Genomic DNA, 27998 nt, shown 5'->3' with positions numbered 1-27998 from the left:
ACCTGGCTGCGATGTGTTTTGTTTGTCTGCACAATAAAATGGCATATGGCACAGATGGATGCAATTGCACACTTGCCTTTACAACTATTTACAAATGACTATTCTAAAACGAACTGTGAAGGATGGGCGAGGCAGAAGCCGGTGATGGATTTATCAGGATGGTGAAATCAGAGGCAAAAAATATTTAATGCGATCCTGAGCGTTTTCTTCTGTGCTGTACAGGGTCAATCTCGGCCCAGAGCAACGCGCCTTCCTTCCCCCCATTCAAAGGTCTCGCCTCCTCCGTAGCAGTAGCCAACCATGGCCCTGGTAACCCTACAGCGCTCTCCCACCCCGAGCGCAGCATCCACCGCCAGCACCGCCACCACCAACGCGGGGGAGGTAAGTGAAACTGCGGGAGTTGTTCCGTACTTAGGCATCGCCGTGGAGGAAACGCCGGGGATGCGTCCGATGCTCACGTCCCTCATCCACTAGGCCCAACATTGCAGAGTACGCTTTCAGTTGTCAATATAATATTTTGCAATTTAGTGACATCTTTTATTTAACACGGCAAGACTGTTTTGTATGGACATAATTTAATAGACTTTATGGAATCCATCTGTTTAGAATGGTGAAATAGTCCAGCCCCGCGTTATTAGCTTCTAAACAAAATCTGAGCCGGGGATTAGTTACCAGAACAATGCATTAATTGCATGTGGCAGCATTTTATTTCTGCCTTCAGTTTGTGTGGTTTAAAGACAAATAGGCGTTTATACAGCTAGGTACTTTAATTAAAGCATTATCTCAGGACTTTGCATATATTTTTAAGTAATGACATTTGTTTAAATTCCTTGCTTCAGTTTGCATATGGAATATACTATAGAGTGAGATTCATCAGAATTGTGCAGCTACCTGCCTAGTGATGTGCGCCATGACATCATTAGTGAGTCAGGGATGTTGCGGTTGGTACCCGCTCCTTTCAAGGGTTTAAATCACTGTCAAAATACTGCCGTGGCAGGTGTGAGTTTTATATTTAAAAACATATGAGATCATAGATAGTGACATGGTATGGCCAGTAGAGAGCACTGATACACTGTATACAATGCAAGTGTATTGCACGTTTAAAACCTAATGTAAAGCATCTCCTTCTTCATGTCCCATAAGATCAGTTTAAACATACTGTGGTTCATCACTCTGATTTTGCTAATAAAGCATATTATGCATTTGTTTAGACCATGACTTCCAAAAGCGAATGAATCCATCATTGCTTGAATTCCTGTCGAAGCAGGCAGTTGCGCACAAACACACACATGGCTGACTGCTGCAGAAATGATGTCATACTAATTACATCATTAAAGATACTGCTGCAGAAATGATTTAATACTGAGTTGGTGACCTACTGTATATAAACCTGTATACCTCTCATTTATATCTGAAAGTATATAGATTAAAATTGCTACAAGTGACTGATTTTAGTTTGAGCTGTAGTATTAAATAGCCTCTTCGACATCAGATCCACAGATCAAGCACAGTCTAGGCCTATGTGCTCTTTTCAACACTGTAACCTGTCATGGAACGCAGAGAGAGCTTTATACAGGTCTCTTACTTCATGCAACAAACAACCTCAACCACTCTGCCCTCTGTCCTCAGGGAGGTACAGCATTGCACTCACTGCTACTGGTACAGAAGGCCCAATGTCTAGCCTATATTTAGTTACTTGTCCACAGATCAAAAGCATCACTTAGTGATGGTCTATATAGCCATAACTCTAAAGGAAAGGAATCTCTCTGATGTCTCCACCAGTCGATGGGAATCTTCTCAGTCATTGTACTATGACATTGTGATGAGGTATGGTAGCAAGGGGAGCATGGAAGGACATAACAGGGCATACGGGTCATGTGCTGCTGTTGCGCAATCCATGCTACTGTACTGTCTGCACAGCCTTGATGGAAGGGTTTCTGGTTCATGTTTCTAGTGGGCCTACAGTGTATGTAACATTTCTCTCTGTCTTTGTCTTGCAGGAATTAGGGCGTGATGATGACCGGAGAGCAAATCAGAGGTAAGCCTCCCCCTCCCCCATTCTCTCCCGAAAAAACATATATATTTTAATCTAGAAAAAGTAGTTTGTTTGTTTTCAAAGCACTCTTAAAGTACAGTGACGTGATCTATATGGAAAACATTCTTGCCCTCCCTAGGTACCTGGCTAAATGACTATAGGGCTCTATGTCCAGCTGCATATTGGGGGTCGAAGGTCAGCTATTATATTTCCCTGAGAAGCTGTGCATGCACATGCATTAGGGGATGCAGTAATGTATATTAAGGATCTGTTGTGCTCCATTTGGGGGAGGGGTTGGTATACATTTATTTGGCCAGGAAATCTGTGTGTTTCCCAAGGCCTATGGACATTGACCCCTGACCCTGGTCCTGGTGTCAGTGGGAATTCCAGGACTGGCTTACAGTAGGAAGCCACCAGGAATGTCCTGAAGAAATAACATGGACACTGGTCCTGAATTACACATATTGTAGGCCTATGTAGGTAAATATGAATAATATATTATTCCTGCATTAATGTTATATCCATTAAGGAGCATAGTATAACTATTATTCAATTAATGAGCGCTTGCAAAAGAGATGGAACATCCCACACCATTGCAGTCCATGACAGTTCACATAGAATGTCCCCATCAGGGGACCAGATGTAGGCCTAGTTGTGTCAAGGGTAATAACAGTGATAATGGTCTAACCCTCAGTTACCATTCCCATTAACCGCCATTATACATTCCAACAAACCAGAAACACTATCCAGCTGTATTGCAGAGCTGGAAGTGAATAGCACAGGTGGAATCATCTACTCGGCTACAGCAGGATGTGATGTCATGGTGTTATGCCGGAGCTTGTTTTGTTCTAGAGTTTCTTCTGTCAGAGTTTCTTGGAAAGAGAGTTGATAATACCTTTTTGGCCATGCTGTTGTAGTAGGCCTAGTGTTGGCTGCACACTAATTTCTCTAGTCCAACCTGGCTGGGCCAGGGGGGGTTCAGCCTTACACAACAGCTTCCCCCATCTGGTAGACATGACACACACAGTGTGGGTTGAGATTATAACATTGATAAGGTAGATTACATTCTTGGTGGTACATGGCAGATAGAGGAATGTTTGAAAGGTGGTATAGAGAGCGATTTTGATTATGTAAAATCTTGCTTCAGAGCTGCTTCTGCCTGCAAAAAAGGTAGGATGAGAAGGTAAAAACACAACAAATGATTGATATGAGTGGTTTTGCATCATTGCATTCTATTTTTTAGTTAAACGGCTAAAGCAAAGACATTTAACTTGATAGTGATAAATAGTCACCAGAGAAATGCTGTAGGGCGGAATAGTCACACCATTGATTATTGAAGAGTCTGTTTTTGAAGTGGCCCAGTCTACATTAGAGCTGCTCCTCTTGTCCTCTCTCAGACCCAGTGATGTCAGCGAGTCTGCCTCTCTGAGGGCCATACTGTATCAGTCAGGCAGAAACCTGAACCACATTTACCCTCCAGCAGCCCTAGGTTGTCACAGTACCCTGCCTGCCTCAGCCAGAAAACCCAAGCACCAGACAGGGTTATGCAGCAGCCAAAGGGAGGTGTGTGTGTGTGTGTGTGTGTGTGTGTGTGTGTGTGTGTGTGTGTGTGTGTGTGGCAGACACTTTTAAAGGGAAGATCTCCTTGGTGTGTGTGTTGTCTAACTAGCAGCTTGCGTAAATTGCTTGACACTGGCATTGGATATGTGTTCTGTGAAGGAGTTATGTTTCATACAAAGTTAAATATGCCACTCAATGTGTAGTTTCCTTTGGCTCAGTGACTCATCAGAGATCCTTTGGGATCTTACACGTCAAACAGCCTCCACTCACTCTACAGATGTGTGCTCTGTAGACTGAAGCTGAGGCAAGCTAGATTCCCTGCCACCCAACCCAGCCAATGTTTTGTGTCGGGAGTTGCGGAGGGAGTTCTGATTGCTCAAGTGCGCACTGTGAGGAGGAGATAAGCTGCTGCTAATGGTCGGGGGTTGAGGCAGGAAGCAGAGCTGAACAGACACAGCAGAAGTCTGAAGACTGATCCTCACAACCCAGACGGGCAGGAGGGAGAGACGGACGCACCAGACCAAGACAGGATACATCATCAGACTAGTTGAACCCTTCTGCACCTTTTTACAGGGAAAAAAGAAACCCAGGGCAATATCGGTTATTATGCTTTGGAAACCAAATTCGTTTTTGAGGCACAAAATTCTTGTGAATGTATTTTTTGCACGTGGATGTACTATGAAGCTATAAGGGTGGAGGAGATGTTGTGAAGAAGCCAGTAGACACCAGAGAGCTACTGAGGGAGAGATCCAGTAACAGCATCAGGATGCATCTTGTGGTGGAGCCTTCACAGGAAGCCGTGCTTACCATGCTGCCTCACTTTGTGGAGAACGCAGTCCTGACTCAGAGAGAGATCTGCCGAATGTAAGTCCTCCACTCACTCAAGGAGAAGCAATCCTGAGTGTATCTCTCACTGGCATTATTACCTTGATAAGAGGTAGCACAATGGCGAAGATGGTTTGAATGGTTGAAACTTGTAAGTGTGCACCCAGTATTTTCTGTATTAGTCATTGGTATAAAAGTGTAACATTTTATTTTTATAGCTCTGTGGGTTTTTTTCCAGGGTTGACAACTTATTTTTTCTTATACATAAATACAAAGTGTACTTTAATCTTACATTTGATCGTACTGTTAGAATTGCTTACAGGTATTGTTTTAATGGCTGTCTAGATTTCTTCTTGAGTGTTCCTTTTAGAAGTCTACAGTTCACAGCTGTCTTACGGTGCGTTTACACGGGCAGCCTAAGTCTGATCTTTTTCCACTAATTGGCCTTTTAACCAATCAGATCAGCTGTTTTGTCAATAATAAAATACATCAAAATTGGGCTGTCTGTAAACGCAGCCTTAGAAACATAGGGACAGGCTCTGATTGTTCTCAGTAATAGTGTAATGGACGGATCAACAGTAGCTGGAGCCTTTTCAATAAACCTCTCTCTTTAGGTCTATACATCCATCTGTGATTGATATTCAGTACATCCCATTTACAGTACATCAGCCATTTTGAAGATGAGCTATTATGTAACCAACTGATTTTTATATGGTACCCCACCCTACTCTGACCTCTTGACCGAGGCCACCCTCATCATCATCATCCTCCTCCTCATCTTTTCAGGACATTCTGAAAATGAACAATGCTACGTAATGATAACAGCAGAGCAGAAACAAAAGGTCTTGTGACGGACCCACTCTGTCATACCAGGCTTTGTTTGTGGTGGCAGAGCGAGCAGGCAGGCTGCCTGTTAACAAAGCCCAGCTCTGTTCCTCCTGGTCAATGTTGTGGCCAGCAAACGCCCAGCTCTGTTCCTCCTGGTCAATGTTGTGGCCAGCGAACACCTGGCTCTCTTTCTCCTGGTCAGTGTTCTGTCCAGCAGACGCCTAGCTCTGTTCTTCCTGGACATTGCTTAGTCCAAGGAAAACCTAGCTTTTATCCGGGGGTGGTCTGTGCCTCCAGCACATGGGTTAGGGCAGTCAGGAGAGGCCATCCCTGGCCAGAGAAGGGAGAGATGGATGGTGCTGGCTGAAGAGGGAAAGGCAGAGGAAATATTTCAGTGGTGGGCACAATTATCTGCCCACCGATAGGTCAGGAGACCTAACCACGTTCTGTCAGTTCATTATCTGAGGGAAATATTTCATAAAGGAAAGGTCTGCTCACATTTACTTACTGATGAGTTCAGGAACATCCTTTCCTGCTAGTCACTGAACCTTGGGCCATCCCACCCTGCCTCTTCTTCCCACTGTAGCTCTGCTCTCTGATTCTACCCTCTGTGCATTCTACATCTCCAGGTCATTTGTCTCCATTCCTGGAGAAAAATAGCCTCACTCATTTACAAGTGAGAAGATTAATGTGGGTTGGACAGTTAATTGAACCACATCAGCCTTAGGAGAGTCTGCAGCAGGACATCCACATTCCACATGATCATTTTCAATGGATGTTTTGCCTCCCTGAAGTGAACGCACCGGTGATTGCATAGTCTGTCAAAGACATCATGGAAAGGAAAGTAGGCTATGGCTGGGTAGTTTTGTGACAACAGACATACTGTTCATCTGTAGATCTACTTAAATGGAGCACAACTAAACAGGGAAGAGACACCAGGCAGGTGTAGAAAGGAGTGACTATTTCAAATGTCCTCTCTGGTCTAGAGTAGAACGCCATACTACTTACTATAGGTACTGTGGAGTGCAGTGTGCCACAGACCGTGCTTAAACTGTTGAAGCAGTACAATGATTTGTCCAACACGCTATTCAGATATGCTGATGATCTGTTGCCTATTTTCAGTACAGTATGTACTCTTTCTTTCACTTCTCTAATGAATGCTTCCCCTTCTGTGTGCTACAACATCAAACCACTAGAAACCCTATTTCCCTGTCTGTCTGTCTGTCTATGTTTCAGCCTCAGCGAGAGCTTCTTCATGGTCAAAGGAGCTGCCCTCTTCCTGCAGCAGGGCACCAATGCACAGGGACCCAAGACCCCTACACACCACAAACACACAGGTAAATACACTGGCACGCAACAAACACGCACTGGACCCATTGTTCAGTGAACCGTGACAATGCCACTGCTAAAGTTCTATGCAAAGACAAGGTAATATTTGCTGAGGTTGGCTTGGCCTTTGTGGTTGAGCCTGTATTCAACCCATATTCACTGAAGGATTACCTGGCCTTTGACTGCCCTCGAGGCAGGTACTTGTCTGCTTTTAGCTTTGATATGGTTGTCAAAGTAGGTCCAAGTGTGACCCTAGAGCCTTCCTAGTAACCCGGTGATGTCACACAAAGAAAGGGAGAAGACAAACCACACAAAAAGGGGCTTTGTAGATCCTGCTTGTTTGATTTTCCCATCAAGATGTTACATAAACTCATCAAGCTGGACAAACCAGCCTGCAACGCATCTGATGTTACCTCAGTGGTGTGTATACGTACGGGTAGGCCTATGGGTGTGTACCTGTGTGTGATGCAGCATGTCTCATAACAGGGTTGTTGTTGAGATTAGTTAGATCGGGGAATGCTATCACCTCATTTGGAGTCCAAACACACCACTCCCCTCTCCTCCCCTATGATATGCAGGTTAATCACAAGATCAATGTGAGGAACACTCCAGATTTCTTGATTACATCACCAGACGTTCAAGTCAATGTTTAGCTCTGATAAACCTGGCATGTATTTATCTGTGTGTTTACGCAAATGACAGACTGTTTCTGCATGTTTGTATCGGTTTAGCCAAGAGTTGTCCTTGAGATTAGATGTTCTGGTACACCATTCCCATTTATTTTCATGTCTTGTCATGAGATGTTCAGGCTCTGCTCTGCCATGTGTAACTTCAGTACAGACGTGTTGTTGTGACTGGTATTGGATCACACTGCAGGTGGGCCTAATCAGAGGTACCAGTCTAAGTAGGGGCCTGGATAGCCGAGCTGGACACAGTTATACAGTATGTCTGATTAGGTAGATAGGTTTGCTTGATCTGGATTATGGTATGCGGTTCTCTTCTCTCCCAGGTGACTTACCTCGACACCTGCAGGTCATGATTAACACCATCCGCTCTGAGGACCGCATTAAACTGGTGAGTCAAATCCCCATAAGGTACATCGAAGATGTACATACCATCCATTTTGATTGACACACAAATGCTACACAGTGTAACCTATTCCTCCTGCTGTTCCCCAGGCTGTACGGTTAGAGAGTGGTTGGTCTGACCGTGTGCGGTACATGGTTGTGGTCTACACCAGCGGTCGCCAGGACACAGAGGAGAATATCCTGCTAGGGATGGACTTCACCGATAAGGACAGGTACCCGTCTTTCCTCCTTAGCCAGCAGTAATACAATACAATGTGGTTTGTTGTTATCGTAGGGTAATAATCTATTCCGTTGCATTATTCCTAGTAAAAGCTGCTCTATCGGGATGGTGCTACCACTATGGAGTGATACGAAGATCCATTTAGATGGAGATGGGTAAGTGCTACTCTTCTTCTTCTACATACTGAGTGTACAAAACATTAAGCTATTTCCATGACAGACTGACCAGGTGAATCCAGGTGAAAGCTATGATCCCTTATTGATGTCACTTGTTCAATCCACTTCAATCAGTGTAGATGAAGGGAAGGAGACCGGTTAAAGAAGGATTTTTAAGCCTTGAGACAACTGAGACATGAATTGTGTATGTGTGCCATTCAGAGAGTGAATGGGCAAGACAAAAAATGGAAGTGCCTTTGAACGGGGTATGGTAGTAGGAGCCAGGCACACCGGTTTGTGTCAAGAACTGCAACGCTGCAGGGTTTTTCACGCTCAACAGTTTCCCATGTGTGTGAAGAATGGTCCACCACCCAAAGGACATCCAGCCAACTTGACACAACTGTGGGAAGCATTGGAGTCAACATGGGCTAGGATCCCTGTGGAACGCTTTCGACACCTTGTAGAGTCCATGCCCCAACGAATTGAGACTGTTCTGAGGACAAAAGTGGGGGGCTGCAACTCAGCATTAGGAAGGCGTTCCTAATGTTTGGTATACTCAGTGTATACCCTCACATACAGTACCAGTCAAAAGTTTGGCCACACCTACTCATTCCAGGGTTTTTCTTTATTTTTAAAATGTTCTACATTGTAGAATAATAGTGAAGACATCAAAACTATGGAAACCTGTAATGCATTTCAATTAACAGGTGTGCTTTGTTAAAAGTTAATTTGTGGAATTTCTTTCCTTCTTAATGCGTTTGAGCCAATCAGTTGTGTTGTGACAAGGTAGGGGTGGTATACAGAAGATAGCCCTATTTGGTAAATCTTCTGTATACCACCCCTACCTTGTCATGAAGCTGGTTGAGATTATGCCAAGAGTGTGCAAAGCTGTCAAGGCAAAGGGTGGCTACTTTGAAGAATCTCAAATATAAAATATATCTTGATTTGTTTAACACTTTTTGGGTTACTACAGTGAGGGAAAAAAGTATTTGATCCCCTGCTGATTTTGTACGTTTGCCCACTGACAAAGAAATGATCAGTCTATAATTTGAATGGTAGGTTTATTTGAACAGTGAGAGACAGAATAACAACAAAAAAATCCAGAAAAACTCATGTCAAAAATGTTATAAATTGATTTGCATTTTAATGAGGGAAATACGTTTTTGACCCCCTCTGCAAAACATGACATAGTACTTGGTGGCAAACCCTTGTGGGCAATCACAGAGGTCAGACGTTTCTTGTAGTTGGCCACCAGGTTTGCACACATCTCAGGAGGGATTTTGTCATACGTTTGGCAACTCGAACCTTCAGCTCCCTCCACAGATTTTCTATGGGATTAAGGTCTGGAGACTGGCTAGGCCACTCCAGGACCTTAATGTGCTTCTTCTTGAGCCACTCCTTTGTTGCCTTGGCCGTGTGTTTTGGGTCATTGTCATGCTGGAATACCCATCCACGACCCATTTTCAATGCCCTGGCTGAGGGAAGGAGGTTCTCACCCAAGATTTCACGGTACATGGCCCCGTCCATCGTCCCTTTGATGCGGTGAAGTTGTCCTGTCCCGTTAGCAGAAAAACACCCCCAAAGCATAATGTTTCCACCTCCATGTTTGACGGTGGGGATGGTGTTCTTGGGGTCATAGGCAGCATTCCTCCTCCTCCAAACACGGCGAGTTGAGTTGTTGCCAAAGAGCTCGATTTTGGTCTCATCTGACCACAACACTTTTACCCAGTTCTCCTCTAAATCATTCAGATGTTCATTGGCAAACTTCAGACGGGCCTGTATATGTGCTTTCTTGCGCAGGGGGACCTTGCGGGCACTGCAGGATTTCAGAGTTTCACGGCGTAGTATGTTACCAATTGTTTTCTTGGTGACTATGGTCCCAGCTGCCTTGAGATCATTGACAAGATCCTCCCGTGTAGTTCTGGGCTGATTCCTCACCATTCTCATGATCATTGCAACTCCACGAGGTGAGAACTTGCATGGAGCCCCAGGCCGAGGGAGATTGACAGTTATTTTGTGTTTCTTCCATTTGCGAATAATCGCACCAACTGTTGTCACCTTCTCTCCAAGCTGCTTGGCGATGGTTTTGTAGCCCATTCCAGCCTTGTGTAGGTCTACAATCTTGTCCCTGACATCCTTGGAGAGCTCTTTGGTCTTGGCCATGGTGGAGAGTTTGGAATCTGATTGATTGATTGCTTCTGTGGACAGGTGTCTTTTATACAGGTAACAAACTGAGATTAGGAGCACTCCCTTTAAGAGTGTGCTCCTAATCTCAGCTCGTTACCTGTATAAAAGACACCTGGGAGCCAGAAATCTTTCTGATTGAGAGGGGGTCAAAAACGTATTTCCCTCATTAAAATGCAAATCAATTTCTAACATTTTTGACATGCGTTTTTCTGGATTTTTTTGTTGTTATTCTGTCTCTCACTGTTCAAATAAACCTACCATTAAAATTATAGACTGATCATGTCTTTGTCAGTGGGCAAACGTACAAAATCAGCAGGGGATCAAATACTTTTTTCCCTCACTGTACATGATTCCATATGTGTTATTTCATGGTTTTGATGTCTTCACTGTTATTCTACAATGTAGAAAATAGTAAAAATAAAGAAACCCTTGAATGAGTAGGTGTGTCCAAACTTTTGACTGGTAGTGTAAATATACATGAAACTTTACACAAAGGTACGGTATGTGTCACAGTACATCACACAGACATCAAGCTGCATTCACAGTCATACAGTCGACCATGAAGTATCTCTGATCGTTTAGCCCGTTCAAACAGCCCAGCCCTGTAAGTGACGCCGAATGAGTTGCTCTGCCCTCCAGTGGGCAGTCCAGTCAACTACAGGCATTTTCATCCCTCCATGTGGCAGACGAGTTCTTGCTGAGCTGTTAGTCATCCCTCTCTGTGCTGGAGGAATGTTCCATTGGGTTGTGTCCTGAATAGTCCCCTAAACCCTTGTAATTCAGCCCCTATTTGTGCTCCCAGACCTCTCTCTCTCCCTCTTTCTCTCTTTCTCTCTCTATCCATGAACCTAATCCTTTATCCTCCCATCTTCTCTCTCCTCAGAGGATTTAGTGTGACCACAGGAGGACGATCGCATGTCTTCAAGCCTGTTTCTGTGCAGGCCATGTGGTAAGTGTCTGGTTGTTTTTTGATTTTATACTGTGTTTGGGTACTTCAAAATATAATTGTCTGGTGACCTTATATTCCCTGAAACCATATAGTGACAGTATTCTACCACGTTGGTTCCATTTTAATATCAACTATCAATGAGCGGAAAACCATTAACCAGTAGATTCATTATTCAGGCTGGTAACGCTTTGATACTTTACTCCTGAGTGGCGCAGTGGTCTAAGGCACTGCATCGCAGTGCTAACTGTGCCACTAGAGATCCTGGTTCGAATCCAGGCACTGTCGCAGCCGGCCGCGACCGGGAGACTCATGGGCGGCGCACAATTGGCCCAGCGTCGTCCAGGGTAGGGGAGGGAATGGCCGGCAGGGATGTAGCTCAGTTGATAGAGCATGGCGTTTGCAACGCCAGGGTTGTGGGTTCGATTCCCACGGGGGGCCAGTATAAAATAAAAAAAATGTATTCACTAACTGTAAGTCGCTCTGGATAAGAGCGTCTGCTAAATGACTAAAATGTAAATGATACTGAAAACCTATTGACAGTGTTGAGTCCATGCACCATCTACTGGTCAATAGATGTCAGTACCATTACAATGTGCATGCACTTTTCTTTTCATTCTCAGCAGACTCATAATTTTCTCTGGGTTTGACAGGCCTTTAAATGTGCTCTGAATTTCCTGCCGTCATTAAAAAATCTATTATCAAAAGACTGACTCTCTGTATAATCAGATAAGTGTAACAGCTTCTGAATAGTTGCTGTTGTGAACCTGTATTATGACTGAGAGCTTCTTCTACCTGTGTGTCTTCAGGTCTGCCCTGCAGATCCTCCATAAGGCAAGTGAGGTGTCTCGCAGGCACAACTACTTCCCCGGGGGCATGGCCCTCACCTGGATGGGCTTCTATGAGAGCTGTATCACCTCTGAGCAGAGCTGCATCAACGAGTGGAACGCTATGACTGACCTGGAGACCATGCGGCCCGACTCACCTGCCATGTTCGTCGAACGGTAAGACCTGAATCATCTGGTTTCGTAAGATTCAGTTAAATTGTTTTTCCTATGATTCATTTCAATTTACAGTTGCACTACCTTCTGAGATTGGTAATCTGTCCATCAGATTCATCAGGGTGTTAACCGGGCCTTTTTTGTTTAAATCAAAAGTGATAAATGTGTTGGTTACATTCATAATTTAGTGTATATATTGACTTATGTTGTGTTGTTCAGGCCAACGGAGAGAGAGAGAACAGAGTGTGCAATCAAAGCTAAACTACGCAGCATCATGATGTTCCGTGACCTGGAGAATGTCACTTCCAAGGAGGTATGTGTCTCCACTCACCAGGCTTTGTAGGGGCACACAGATCGGTTTGTTGTGACAACTAATTCTGCATGGTATAAGTCCCATAGTGCAGCCTAATACCGGTTATATCCCCCCCTCTCAGATCCGTGTGGAGCTAGAGCAGCAAATGAGCTGTAACCTGAAGGAGTACAAAGAGTTCCTTGACAACGAGATGTTGCTGATCCTGGGTCAGATGGACAAAGCCACTCTCATCTTTGACCACCTCTACCTGGTGAGAACTTTTCCCTAACTTTACATCCTAATTGTCTCTTTGTATCCCTAACACTAACTAGTAACTACAGTCCTCCTCGCTAACCTCTGAACTACTGCCACAACTCTATTACTGTAACCCTGGTGTAGTTAGTTAGTTTGACCTTTGTAACCTGATGGAGTAAGTTGTCTTGATATTCATTCCTCTGTGTTTGTGTCTTCTCTAGGGCTCGGAGTGGAATGCCTCCAATCTAGAGGAACTACGGGACTGTGGGTGAGTGGGAGTCTCACAAACACTAAAGCTATGTCTCTAGAACTGCTCCCTAACCACCAGCCCTGGCTCACGGACATAGTGTTGTATTATTCTGTATTCCCATGCCAAGGACAATAATGTACAGTATCGGTCAAAACTTTGGACACTTACTCATTCCAGGGTTTTTCTTAATTTGTACTATTTTCTACATTATAGAATAATAGTGAAGACATCAAAACTATGAAATAACACATGGAATCATGTAGTAACCAAAAAAGTGTTAAACAAATCAAAATATATTTGAGATTCTTCAAAGTAGCCACCTTTTGCCTTGATGACAGCTCTGCACACTCTTGGCATTCTCTCAACCAGCTTCATGAGGTAGTCACCTGGAATGCATTTCAATTAACAGGTGTGCCTTGTGGAATTTATTTCCTTCTTAATGCTTTTGAGCCAATCAGTTGTGTTGTGACAAGGTAAGGGTAGTATACAGAAGACATCCCTATTTGGTAAAAGACCAAGTCCATATTATGGCAAGAACAGCTCAAATAAGCAAAGAGAAACGACAGTCCATCATTACTTTGAGACATGAAGGTCAGTCAATACGGAAAATGTCAAGAACTTTGAACGTTTCTTCAAGTGCAGTCGCAAAAACCATCAAGCGCTATGATGAAACTGGCTCTCATGAGGACCGCCACAGGAAAGGAAGGCCCAGAGTTACCTCTGCTGCAGAGGATAAGTTCATTAGAGTTAACTGCACCTCAGATTGCAGCCCAAATAAATGCTTCACAGAGTTCTAGTAACAGACACATCTCAACATCAACTGTTCAGAGGAGACTGTGTGAATCAGGCCTTCATGGTCAAATTGCTGCAAAGAAACCACTACTAAAGGACACCAATAAGAAGAAGAGACTTGCTTGGGCCAAGAAACACGAGCAATGGACATTAGACTGGTGGAAATCTGTCATTTGGTCTGATGAGTCCAAATTTGAGATTTCTGGTTCCAACCGCCGTGTCTTTGTGAGACACAGAGTAGGTGAACGGATGATCTCCGCATGTGTGGTTCCCACCATGAAGCATGGAGGAGGAGGTGTTATGGTGTAGGGGTGCTTTGCTGGTGACACTGTCTGTGATTTATTTAGAATTCAAGGCACACTTAACCAGCATGGCTACCACAGCATTCTGCAGCGATACGCCATCCCATCTGGTTTGCGCTTAGTGGGACTATCATTTGTTTTTCAACAGGACAATGATCCAAAACACACCTACAGGCTGTGTAAGGGCTATTTGACCAAGAAGGAGAGTGATGGAGTGCTGCTTCAGATGACCTGGCCTCCACAATCCCCCGACCTCAACCCAATGGAAATGGTTTGGGATGAGTCGGAAGGCAGAGGTGAAGGAAAAGCAGCCAACAAGTGTCAAGCATATGTGGGAACTCCTTCAAGACTGTTGGAAAGCATTCCAGGTGAAGCTGGTTGAGAGAATGCCAAGAGTGTGCAAAGCTGTCATCAAGGCAAAGGGTGGCTTTTTGAAGAATCTCAAATATAAAATATATTTTGATTTGTTTAACACTTTTTGGGTTACTACATGATTCCATATGTGTTATTTCATAGTTTTGATGTCTTCACTATTATTCTACAATGTAGAAAATAGTAAAAATAAAGAAAAACCCTTGAATGAGTAGGTGTGTCCAAACTTTTGACTGGTAGTGTATGTCAGGTCATTGTTGCATCTTTCCTTCAAAAGACCTACCAATACAGAAAGGTCTGTTGAAGGAACACTGATAGCACCACTGAATGAGATGCTGCCCCACTGCAACGCCACCACTCTTGTCAAGAGGGCACAACAGTGCCTCTACTTCCTAAGGCAGCTGAAGAAATTCAGCATGCCACACCAGGTCCTCTCCAAATACTTCCACTGCACCATCGAGAGCGTCCTGACCAGTTGCATCGCGGCCTGGTACGGGAATTGCTCCGTTCACTACGGCAAGGCCCTCCAGCAGGTGGTGAAGAGGGCCCAGTACATCACTGGGACCGTGTTCCCACCCATCCAGGATATTTACTTGAAACAGTGCCTGAGGAAGGCCAGCAGCATCGTCAAGGACACCACACACCCCAGCCACGAGCTGTTCACTCCCTTATCGTCGGGCAGACAGTATCGGAGCATGAGGTCTGATACCATCAGACTGCCGAACACTTGATCTGGACTGATCACTGGCACTGATTCTCTGCACCTTAGTATACATGCACTCACATACCCACACACACAGATATACACTGAGTGTACAAAACATTAAGAACACCTGCTCTTTCTATGACATAGACTGACCAGGTGAATCCAGGTGAAAGCTATGATCCATTATTGATGTCACCTGTTAAATCCACTTCAATCAGTGTAGATGAAGGAGAGGAGACAAGTTAAAGAAGGATTTTCAAGCCTTGAGGCAACTGACATATGGATTGTGTATGTGTTCCATTCAGAGGATGAATGGGCAAGACAAAAGATTTAAGTGCCTTTAAACAGGGTATGGTAGTAGATGCCAGGCGCACCGGTTTGTGTCAAGAACTGCAGCGCTGCTGGGTTTTTCACACTCAACAGTTTCCCGTGTGTATCAAGAATGGTCCACCATATATTGGGGATTGGAAATGATGCAGACAATTACATTGATGGAAGCTACAAGCTATCTGAAGTATTAAAGCTGATATACCCCCTATAAACATTTAATTAAAAAAATAAATATGGTCCACCACCCAAAATACATCCAGTCACTTGAGACAACTGTGGGAAGCATTGGAGTCAACATGGGCCAGCATCCCTGTGGAACGCTTTCGACACCTTGTAGAATCCATGCCCCGACGAATTGAGGATGTTCTGAGGGCAAAATGGGGGAGGGGGATGCAACTCAATATTAGGAATGTGTCCTTAATGTTTTGTACACTCAGTGTACACACATCCACATTATTTGTTTTTGTTGTTGCATTATCGAGAAGGAACCTGCAAGTTAGCACTTTTTGTTGGACAGTGTATACCATGTGTATCCTGTACATACGACTAATAAAACTTGAAACTTTTTTTTTTCTTGATGCAGTGTGGGCTACATCCTCAACGTGACCAGGGAAATAGACAACTTCTTCCAGGGCACGTTCTCCTACCACAACATCCGGGTGTTTGACGAGGAGGCCACGGACCTGCTGGCCCACTGGAACGAGACCTACAACTTCATCGTCAGAGCCAAGTGAGTGCCTACTTGTCAAACAAACTAAACCCTACTTCTCGAACAGCTAACTAAAACACATGTCTTGCAGCATGTGAAGTATTTACCGCATAACATCAATAAAGGAAATGTAGGGTTATTTTATACACTAAAACTATGTGGAAAGCTTATTCTAAATGCACAGGGTTTTAATGTAGAACATATTGCCCCACAGGAAGAACCAGTCTAAGTGTCTGGTCCACTGTAAGATGGGTGTGAGCCGGTCAGCCTCCACGGTCATAGCGTATGCCATGAAGGAGTATGGCTGGACTCTGGAGAAGGCCTACAACTTTGTGAAGCAGAAGAGGAGCATCGCTCGGCCCAATGCTGGCTTTATGAGGCAGCTGGCCGAGTACGAGGGCATCCTGGACGCTAGGTGAGTCCGTCAGGGTATACTGGGGTACTATACTGGTATATGCAGGTTTGTTCCAGTATATAACCAACTGTGCTACACGAGGAGTTTCTGCCATTCATTCTCACTCCACTGCAGTCATGAGGTATTGGTTAGTGCTATCCTTGGGACGTCCCTACCCTAAACCACTACCCTTACCCTAAACCCTTACCCTAACCATAATCCTTACCTAACCTTAATTTCAACTTCAATGGGGTAGCATCAGAGTTGGGACATCCCAAGGATACCAGGTAGCAAGGACCCTGAGGTTTTTAACTTCATTATGCTCAACCTAACTCGCTGCCTAGAGGTCAGGTCAAATGTGACAGTTAATTCACCACAGTAGCTGTCTAGAGGGGGTCAGCAAAGGTAAGCAGTCTGTAAGGTTATTAGCGTTTTATTAGGTTGGTAGAGAGACTGCAGATCAGTGTGACTGAATTATCCTTAAAAAGGCTTATTAGTGGCTAAGTATCTCGTTAAGTACAGTGAGGGGAAAAAAGTATTTGATATCCTGCTGATTTTGTACGTTTGCCCACTGACAAAGACATGATCAGTCTATAATTTTAATGGTAGGTTTATTTGAACAGTGAGAGACAGAATAACAACAACAAAATCCAGAAAAACGCATGTCAAAAATGTTATAAATTGATTTGCATTTTAATGAGGGAAATAAGTATTTGACCACTGTGCAAAACATGACTTAGTACTTGGTGGCAAAACCCTTGTTGGCAATCACAGAGGTCAGACGTTTCTTGTAGTTGGCCACCAGGTTTGCACACATCTCAGGAGGGATTTTGTCCCACTCCTCTTTGCAGATCTTCTCCAAGTCATTAAGGTTTCGAGGCTGACGTTTGGCAACTCGAACCTTCAGCTCCCTCCACAGATTTTCTATGGGATTAAGGTCTGGAGACTGGCTAGGCCACTCCAGGACCATAATGTGCTTCTTCTTGAGCCACTCCTTTGTTGCCTTGGCCGTGTGTTTTGGGTCATTGTCATGCTGGAATACCCATCCACGACCCATTTTCAATGCCCTGGCTGAGGGAAGGAGGATCTCACCCAAGATTTGATGGTACATGGCCCCGTCCATCGTCCCTTTGATGCGGTGAAGTTGTCCTATCCCCTTAGCAGAAAAACACCCCCAAAGCATAATGTTTCTACCTCCATGTTTGACGGTGGGGATGGTGTTCTTGGGGTCATAGGCAGCATTCCTCCTCCTCCAAACACGGCGAGTTGAGTTGATGCCAAAGAGCTCCATTTTGGTCTCATCTGACCACAACACTTTCACCCAGTTCTCCTCTGAATCATTCAGATATTCATTGGCAAACTTCAGACTGGCATGTATATGTGCTTTCTTGAGCAGGGGGACCTTGCGGGCGCTGCAGGATTTCAGTCCTTCACGGCGTAGTGTGTTACCAATTGTTTTCTTGGTGACTATGGTCCCAGCTGCCTTGAGATCATTGACAAGATCCTCCTGTGTAGTTCTGGGCTGATTCCTCACCATTCCATGATCATTGCAACTCCACGTGGTGAGATCTTGCATGGAGCCCCAGGCCGAGGGAGATTGACAGTTCTTTTGTGTTTCTTCCATTTGCGAATAATGGCACCAACTGTTGTCACCTTCTCACCAAGCTGCTTGGCGATGGTCTTGTAGCCCATTCCAGCCTTGTGTAGGTCTACAATCTTGTCCCTGACATCCTTGGAGAGCTCTTTGGTCTTGGCCATGGTGGAGAGTTTGGAATCTGATTGATTGATTGCTTCTGTGGACAGGTGTCTTTTATACAGGTAACAAGCTAAGATTAGGAGCACTCCCTTTAAGAGTGTGCTCCTAATCTCAGCTCGTTACCTGTATAAAAGACACCTGGGAGCCAGAAATCTTTTTGATTGAGAGGGGATCAAATACTTATTTCCCTCATTAAAATGCAAATCAATTTATAACATTTTTGACATGCGTTTTCCTGGATTTTTGTTGTTATTCTGTCTCTCACTGTTCAAATAAACCTACCATAAAAATTATAGACTGATCATTTCTTTGTCAGTGGGCAAACGTACAAAATCAGCAGGGGATCAAATACTTTTTTCCCTCACTGTATGTCTGTATAAAGCTTCCGAGTGGCGCAGCGGTCTAAGGCACTGCATCTCAGTGCTTGAGGCGTCACTACAGACCCCCTGGTTTGATTCCAGGCTGTATCACAACCAGCCATGATTGGGAGTCCCATAGGGCAGTGCACAATTGGCCCAGCGTTGTAGGCTGTCATTGTAAATAAGAATTTGTTCTTAACTGACTTGCCTAGTTAAATAAAGGTAAAATATTATTTTTTTAACATGTACTCTGTACATAATATGGTTATTCTAACCCAATCACTTTGTGCCTCAGTAAACAGCGTCACAACAAGCTGTGGAGGCCCGAGGGAGGGGAGGACAACCCAGATGAGGCATCTGGCCAGTGTTGTGGTGGAGAGGAGACCCCCGTGGAGGATGAGGCCTGGGGGGGAGAGGGCTGCGGCGCCTCGCCCTGCCAGGGCATGGGCCTGGAGGTGGACGCCCTGGACCCTCTCAACTACAACTACTACTTCAGACGGCTGTCGGACACGGCCCTGGACAGCGAACCCTCCACCCCAGTGCGCGGCCCTCCCCTGCTGGGCATGGAAAGGGTGTTCATCGAGATCGAGGATGTGGAGAGGGACGCCCTTCTGGAGGACGAGGGCTTCCCCATGGCCCAGCTGGCTCTGCCTGGGGAGGGCACCGCCGCCCAGACCTGTGGGGGCCGCCTGGAGCCCCTGGAGGACATGAGGCTACGTCTGGAGTTCAGCACGGTGGAGGAGGAGGACGAGGAGGAGGTGCAGAAGGAGGAGGCGGAGATGGCCGCCCTGGCCCGGACTCCTGCAGGAGGAGAGGGAGCGACGGAGGACGAGGAGCGGAAGGATCAGGCCAACGTGAACCGCTTCAACAACGAGAACGCCAACAACAGTAACCGTCTGGCTGCCAAGCGCAGCTGCCCCGCTGCCTTCGACGTGAGTGGGACAGTAATTAGCTACCTGTATATATAAGAATTTTGATGTAACAGTTCGGTTACTTTTAACTTGAACTGGCTTGGGGTTAGGGTCAAGATATTAAGCCTATAATTGTAATGCTGTAAGTGTAGTGTTTCTGTCATTATTTGATCCCATTTCATTTCAGGGATCATCATCTTATAGGTGTCATAATCTGTGTTTTATTAGCTTCGAGACCTTAATCAGGTAATGTCCTTGGTCCATTAACCTGTCACTCTGTCTGTGCCTGACCATGCATTCCCACTCACTCTCTATTTCTTCTGTTTAGGACAGTGCTAGCACAGGAAACCCTTACAAAGTGAAGCCCTCCTACCAGTCGTGTAAAGACTGCCTGCGTCTGCCACCAGGGCGGCGCTGTGAGCGCCCGGCAGGAGGACGCACCCACCGCCTTAACCCCACACGCCACTGCGGGGTGGTCCCCACCATCTCCATAGACCCCCCTGGCACCCACTTCGCCAACACCCCCACCCCCCACTCCCCCTGTGCCCTCCCTGCCACCATTGCCCGCCTGGAGGCCTACCGCCAGCGGCTGGTGTCGCCCATGAGCTGCGAGGAGCTTCCCCGAGACAGGCACTGCTCCCTGGAGACTGAGGACATGGACGAGCTGCAGGAGGAAGAAGAGGAAGAGCAGGAGCCAAAGCCAGGCAGGGAGGCGGGGACAGGAGCCATCACAGAGCTCACGTTTATGAAGCTCAGCTTGGAGGGGGAGAGGCCAGCGGGTCAGCCTCCTGGTGTGGAGTTGCAGTCTGCTGGGGTGGAGATGGAGCCTCCTGGTGGTGGAGTGGAGACACAGCAGGAGGCCCTGGCCCAGCTACAGAGGACAGGGCTGGAGCTGGGGCGGGTGAGGCAGAGAGCAGAGCAGCTGGAGAGGCTCTTAGGCCTGGCCATGGAAGGTCCACTCTCAGGGGCTGGGCTGTCTGACCAGATAGACCTGAGCTTTGCGGTAGAGGAGATGGAGATGGAGGGGGATGTAAGGGTGCATTCTAAAACCCCCATCCCCTCTACCAGCTGTGCAGTCACAGCCGCAGACCCCCAGATGAACACCACCCCAGTGTCGTACCCCCAGTGGTCCACCCAGACTTGGACCCCTGTGTCCTCCCCCCACGGCTCCACCCTCACCCGGAGCTCCAGCAGCGACAGCCTCCACAGCAACCGCGGGGGACACCCAGACCTGGTCAGGCCGCGCACCCAGGAGATAGAGACCCGCATGAGGCTGGCCGGCCTGACCGTCCCCTCCCTGCTCAAACGCTCTAGCTCCCTGGCCAAGTTGGGAGGCCTCACTTTCTCCACAGAGGACCTCTCAGACCTGGCTGATGATCAGGCCCAGCTGTTCTCCACCGTGCCCCCAACCCTCTGAGCCTCTGTCCACCCCCTGAAGCTGACTGTGTTTCCAGTGTCTCTCCTCCAGACAGGTTCCATGTGTCTAAACTCCAGACAGTGTCAGAGCAGAGGGAGCAGGTTTGAAGGAGAAGGGATACATTTGCCAGGTGTGCTAGAGGTGTCCTGGAGACATGCCTGAGACATATTAGCAGCATGTTGGCTGGAAGAAAGAAAAGTAACTAAAGAATTCATATTCCTATTATAGACTGAGTGTACAAAACATTAAGAACACCTTCCTAATATTGAGTTCACCCCCCCCTTTGCCCTCAGAACAGCCTCAATTCGACGGGGCATGGACTCTACAAGGTGTCGAAAGCGTTCCACAGGGATGCTGGCCCACGTTGACTCCAATGCTTCTTACAGTTGTGTCAAGTTGGCTGGATGTCCTTTGGGTGGTGGACCATTCTTCATACACACAGCAAACGGTTGAGTGTGAAAAACCCTGCAGCATTGCAGTTCTTGACACAAACCGGTGCGCCTGGCACCTACTACCATACCCTGTTCAAAGGCACAATCTTTTGTCTTGCCCATTCACCCTCTGAATGGCACACATACACAATCCATGTCTCAATTGTCTCAAGGCTTAAAAATCCTTCTTTAACCTGTCTCCTTCCCTTCATCTATACTGATTGAAGTGGATTTAACAAGTGACATCAATAAGGGATCATAGCTTTCACCTGGATTCACCTGGTCAGTCTGTCATGGAAAGAGCAGGTGTTCCTAATGTTTTGTACAGGCAGTGTACATGTACTGTCTGTTTATCAATCCAAATAAGATCTACTATTGGAGAAGAACCACTCGAAGGAGCTCAATGAATGTGTGCAACTGAGCCTCTGTTTTGATTCATTCAACATCTCATGTGCCCCTGAGCATCTCATGTGCCCCTGTGCATCTCATGTGCCCCTGTGCATCTCATGTGCCCCTGAGCATCTCGTGCCCCTGAGCATCTCGTGCCCCTGTGCATCTCATGTGCCCCTGAGCATCTCATGCCCATGAGCAGACTGACTGTTGAAGATTGAATCCTCATTTACTGTACATTCCTCCCTTGTTACAAGCTGTTTTTGTGTCACCGAACAACTTAATCATATGAGCATCTTCCTGACTCTTCAAGCAAAGCATCTCAAGACTATTTTGGTCCAATACTGTTTTTGTTGGCTTGCCTCCTCAATGACTGGCTCAACCAGCCCTCCTCCATTGAGGTACTTAATGGAATAATGTCTTGAGAAGTGGTCAAAAGTCCAATCATAAGTCTAGTGTTACACAAGGTGTTCTCGTCGTGACTAGAGCTTCCTCATGGGGATCACGCATGCTATGGATGATGGGAAGAAACACAGTTAGAGAAGAAATATTGAAATTTTCTCCTGGATTAATTTCTGTTTCTTTGAGGTAGTTTAGAGGGAGTATATAAACTTTGGTTTGGTTTAGTTTTGCCACAGCTGGACTTTCACCACTGCTGTGCAATGGCAATAGGTACAGTAGTTCAATGATCTGATTGAGAACTCATCCTCATGCTTGTATGGTTTGATAGGATTTGTGGGCAACTGAAAGAGTTCAAATGGTTTTGGGACAGGGTTTTACAACACTGCATTAATCTACTGTACCACTGATAATCCTCTGCCCCCCCCTTCTCTCCAGACCAGCTGTAGTCAAAGCCATAATGTGTCTGACACCATGGCTTTCTTCCATCATCCCTTCATCACTCTCAAAAGGCAATCAAATACAGTAGGTCAAGATTTTCTGACTGTTTAGCATTGGCATCAACATTTATCTTCTACATGCTAGTACATACTCTCCTCCCCTTTCTGTTCACACCTTTGTGATACTGCACAGTAGATGTAGAAGCTTTGATAACCGGCTTTATTCAACTGTCATTGTGCCACAGCAACAGAGTAACATTGGACTACCTTTCTTTGTACTGTTAAAAAAACTCATACATTGATCTGCATAAGCTATACAAGACAACACCTTTGACTCTCTGAAGGCCCAGGCACAACAATGGTACTATGAAGTGGCCACTGAGTCGTTGCTATACATTGAAGCAGAACTACTGTTTGAACAGCTTGTTTTTGCTCTCCCATTTAGTGCCAGACCTGGGAGTGTCCCAGCAGTGTCTGTGATGTCTGCAGCAAAGCCTAATGTGATTTAGCTGGAGCTGTTTGGGGCAAAAAGAAAGAAGCAGCTTTTCTCAGCTTTTTACATTCGCATGGCAACGCTAACAGCCAATCTAGGAAGTTGGGACAAAAACAAGCTGAGGCGTCAGAACAGACGATTATCTATAGTTGCTCAGAAAGGGGTTATAATTCTGGTTTCTGTGGCAGTCTGTAGAGAGAATATCACTAGCTACTAGGAATTGATTTGTTTACAGCAGATATGAGGAACTTCCAAAGCTGTTGTAGAGCAGCAGTACAGTATGACAGGCCACTGACATCATCCCACATGCTGTATGACCAATGTTCCATTAACTTATCTCCTTTGTTTATCAGTTAGTGTATTTATTTTGTACATGTTTTAATTGTATAATATAATATGCAGGTGGTTGAGTTCTTTGTGGCCAGCCTAAGCTTACTTTGCCACACGGGTATTATTATGCTTTGAAAGTTGTTTTGTCTGTTGTAACTACTGCATTTGGCATGTTGAGTGTGCAAGGATAATGTGTGATGATGGCAGTGTGTGTGCAGGCGCATGCATATGTTAAGATTTTATTACCACCATGGTTGTAATATGAGTGCTATGGGAAGATGGGAAAGGTGTCTGTGTATGAGTGCAAAATAACTGTTACTCCTTGAACTATACGTCATTGTCACTGATGCAATGCCCTATACTATACATCATGTAGACTGGATTGCTCTGGATAACAAAGAAAATGAAAATCACTCTTAATCAGCTGAATATCGCGGCATGTGTTACATTAGTAACTGTTGTTAGTAAGTGTGTGTTACTCAGAGGTACTGGTCAAAGCAATTTGCATTTAATTTAGGTTCAAGCCACAGTAATGGCTTGGGTTCTGTGGTCAGTGAACACTGGGTGTGTTTAGACAGGCAGCCCAGTTCAGATTATATTTTTTTCCACTAATTGGTCTTTTGACCAATCACATCAGATATTTTTCAGAGCTAATCTGATTGGTCAAAAGACTAATTAGTGAAAAAGAAAGATCAGAATTGGGTTACCTGTTTGAACGTAGCCCTTGTGGATTTTGAGTTACTGCACTGTTTGCCTGTGTTCACTGGTGGGTTTTCAATTATCAAAGAGATTCCCACACAGGTAATAATGATTTGAATGGAATAGGGATTTGTCTCAAACTACCCCCTGTCCCTTCACTTTTAATCCAGTTCAGCCTATCAGATGTCTACCACTTGAGGTTAGTGTGGTCACCATTTAGGCGAGATCATTTGGGTTTGCGCTTTATTCAAACCTACTGTTATACTACCTTCTTGTGGCTGTTATAAGCATGATGTAATTTATGACATAACGGGTTATAAAAGTTTACAGAATATCCTATAATATTATAAAGAGTGGAATTCGATCTTGAAAGTTCAACTTTTTATTTCCTGATACTGTGATGGGGTTATGATGACATTATTATAGAAGTTATGTTTGGTTGGCCAGTTGTGCTCAGCTTTAGGCCATGCTCATAGCAGTGAACAGTAGGCCATGTGGTGGATTTAAGTGCTGTCAAAATGAGCGTCTTCACCAAATACTCCATCACCACTGATGCTATGCTTAAAGCTACTGCACTAGGTTTGATTGTTTGCGTCATTGTTTTGATTTTGTGTTTTTATATTTCTACATAAGTGCCTTAACCTTGGCCTTAGCTCTGGCTGTCCTAACTGCATTGTAGGCTTTGCAGAGTCATTGTGACTGGAAAGGCCACTTGCCCTCTGCCCCCAAAATAACAATCCTGATGCCCCTTGTAAGCTACGTCTTGGCTCACACAAACCCACAAAGTACACATGTTCACACACAAGCTCTCACTCCACACTTGCATATGCTTGACAAGCTCATCAGTTGCTAGGGTGATCTATTATTGAGACCAAAGTCTGAGGGGTTTATTTAGACAAATAAGCACAGAACCGAGTCTTATATCTACATTCCCAGGCATCTTAGGGTTCACCTGCCCTTACTGACAATCCTTTAACTGGTCAATGCTTTGAGAGTGTGATGGAGAAAGCTGGATATAGAGACATAGGAAGAGGGGGATACTTGCAGTAGTTCATGTCAAGAGTACAAGTTGCCATCTTTCCTTGATGTTCACCCCTTACCATAAGATGTTTTTGCATATAAGCCAAGGTATGAATGAGTGAAACCGCCTAATACATACATAATCAAGTTGAGTGATTTTTGTTACATTTGTTTTTGTACTTTTTTTGGGTGTTTTCTTTTTTTAAGCTGTGACTTATTGTTTGCACTGGCTATGTTGTGTGATGCCTTTTTTCTATGATATTTTGTTTTATTTTTTACATTTTGTTAAAAGGATGTCCAGTCAATGTGTATCATGGAAATAAATACTTTCCTATTTTCTGGCCTGTACTGGATCATACTGCACACTGAACGGAGAGGAGACCATCCATCATCTGACACTACATGCACATAGACCATTGGTTCCCAATCTTTTCTGAATCACACCTAGGGTTGCAAATAAATTCCATGGTTTTCCAGAAATCCTGGTTGGAGGATTCCGGGTTTCCTGCTTATCCTCTCCGGGACTCTTTTCTTGCTCACAGGGAACAGCAGTATCTGTTGGCCTTTTGCACGGCCTTATTAGTTAACAGCACAAGGCAGAACTCTTATTGAGTTAGTCAAATTAAGTAATTGTGACATTACGGGATGGGCAGGGAGGAGAATGGGAGCAGGAGGAGACTGGTGACAGTGGAAGAAGGATCCCTCCAACAAAAATACTCTGTAGTCCTTCAGGGCAACAGGCTAGACAGGCAGGCCTGCCGCTTACACAACTCAGACGGGTGAGTGCCTCCCTACCTCTGCTCTGCATCTCAGATGACATGAAGCAAATGCTGTAACATTATGACAGACATAGACTTTATGCATAGGTTACATCAATTCTAATTGAGCTTTGTTTGTTGATGTGTGAAAGTAGGATGAGTGTGTTCAGTGTTGCCCTTTTATTAGACAAAATAGTGTATTTGGTTGAATGTAAAGATAGTCAGGTGATGTGTTGATAATACTGGACCTGGGTTTGGGTTAAACAGATGAGGAGCAACGTTAGTCTCAATTCTCTGGGCTATTGACCAGAGCAGCATATTATTTGATGATATTCTGAGTGACACACACATTTTTGCATCCACGCGTCAGTCAACTTGGTGCATGTGCCTCAGTTGTTTATGTCATGATGTAACTCCTGGGTAAAGAAATTGACACACTCAACCATCCACTACGTCCATGGCCATGATGATTCAGAGCTATATTCAACTCCATGTTTGCGCCTCAATGGGCTGTTCTGAAGTTGGCCACAAAGGTATTTGTGTAGTTATCTTTTTATGGCCTACCACATATGATTGAATAGCAGCCTTTATTGTTACACTAGGCTCTGCATAGCGGTTACCTTTTTTTACCTGTTCTCTTATTCGCTCTTTTGAATGGTTCATCATACTAGGCACTTATTTCCATAAGGGCCTGGGACTGTTTTTGTTTCAGAACAGTTTATGTTGGGACTTTCGGGAGTTGCTAATAGTTTGTTCTCTTTGAGTCACGTCTCTCATAAATGCTCGGTGTCCTCGCAGAGAAACAAAGGGAAGGAGGGAGGATATTTGGTTGAGGCTGTTGTCACAGACGCCTCCCACAGTTGCCAGCTGCTGCCATGAGAAGATCCTCGACCCTGCACACATCCATCTCAAAATAACCCCTTAGATACAAGCCGGAAGGAACTCTGCAATGCGCATATATATAACTCAAAAACCCAACCTCAGACAGGCAATTGCTTTAAATGAGAATGACAGATCATATGTGAATTTGGTTGGGTCGCCCAAAAAGTTAAATATTGCATCTTTAACATACATTCATTGTAAGTGATTATAAGTTCTTATTTCATAGAAATCTGGAAACACTGGGCAGTTACTTTGATAGCTGAAGGTTAAACGTGTTTAACGTGTTTAGATCACTTACTTCACTTAACAGCTGAGCCTAAATCAAACGCAAAAAATGATTTCATAGCAAATTCTACCATTATTAAAACATTGATCACTGCAGGCCTGGGTTTAATGCAGTATAACTGATATTGTCTGGGGGGCTTACTGGAATAGTGTTTAATATATAAGTAGCCCTGGACAAGTGGCTCTCAGCACCACTTAAGCCTGAAATAGCTGAAGAGGCAGCGGGGTAGGATTAGTGATGCAGGGTCAAGAGGTTCAGTCACCTGTCTGTCCTCAATCATGCCTGGAACATGGAAATGGAATTAAAGGCTACTGGATGTCTTCATTTGGTTTCCTTCAATTATATGTTTAGTCACTGTCCATGTTGTAGTCTACTAAATCAACACCCTATGAAAATAAAACATGTATTGCTACATTTGTAGGCAAGGCAGCAGCTACTCTTCCTGGGGTCCAGCTAAATTAAGGCAGTTATACATTTTAAAAACATTACAATACACTCATAACATATTTCACAACATATTAAGTGTGTGCCCTCAGGCCTCTACTCTACTACCACGTATCTATAACACAAAATCCACGTGTACATGTGTGTATAGTGCGTCTGTTATCGTGTGTTTGTATGCATGTGTCTATGTTTGTGTTGCTTCACATATGCTGTTAAGGACATGGTATCACATTTCTGTGTCATAGAGCCAGTTACTGTGATGACACACAGTGAGCATTCACATCCAATAGGCCTATGCACATTTCAGAAGGTTTCGCCATGGTGTAAATGCCAAGTGTTTACTACAGACAATAAACCGACCTTGTGATCGTCATTTGAGGACATAATACTTCGTATTTTTGTTTGTA

General features: G+C 44.8%; 1 protein-coding gene across 1 annotated transcript; it reads left to right on the top strand.

Moving 5' to 3' along the window:
- Window positions 1-3: 3 nt before the first annotated feature.
- LOC121573801 (protein phosphatase Slingshot homolog 1-like) lies at window positions 4-21317 on the top strand. Its single transcript, XM_041886104.1, has 15 exons — window positions 4-381; window positions 2001-2038; window positions 6485-6585; window positions 7587-7651; window positions 7756-7877; window positions 7972-8040; window positions 11111-11176; window positions 11983-12177; window positions 12394-12487; window positions 12609-12737; window positions 12943-12989; window positions 16057-16203; window positions 16397-16597; window positions 18987-19623; window positions 19931-21317. The coding sequence occupies exons 1-15, from the start codon at window positions 301-303 to the stop codon at window positions 21017-21019; spliced, it is 3081 nt and encodes a 1026-aa protein (XP_041742038.1). The 5' UTR covers window positions 4-300; the 3' UTR covers window positions 21020-21317.
- The last annotated feature ends 6681 nt before the right edge of the window (window positions 21318-27998 follow it).

The sequence above is a fragment of the Coregonus clupeaformis genome, chromosome 9 (assembly GCF_020615455.1).
Source record: "Coregonus clupeaformis isolate EN_2021a chromosome 9, ASM2061545v1, whole genome shotgun sequence".
Lineage (NCBI taxonomy): Eukaryota > Metazoa > Chordata > Actinopteri > Salmoniformes > Salmonidae > Coregonus > Coregonus clupeaformis.
This window is presented reverse-complemented; position numbering and strand designations above follow the sequence as displayed.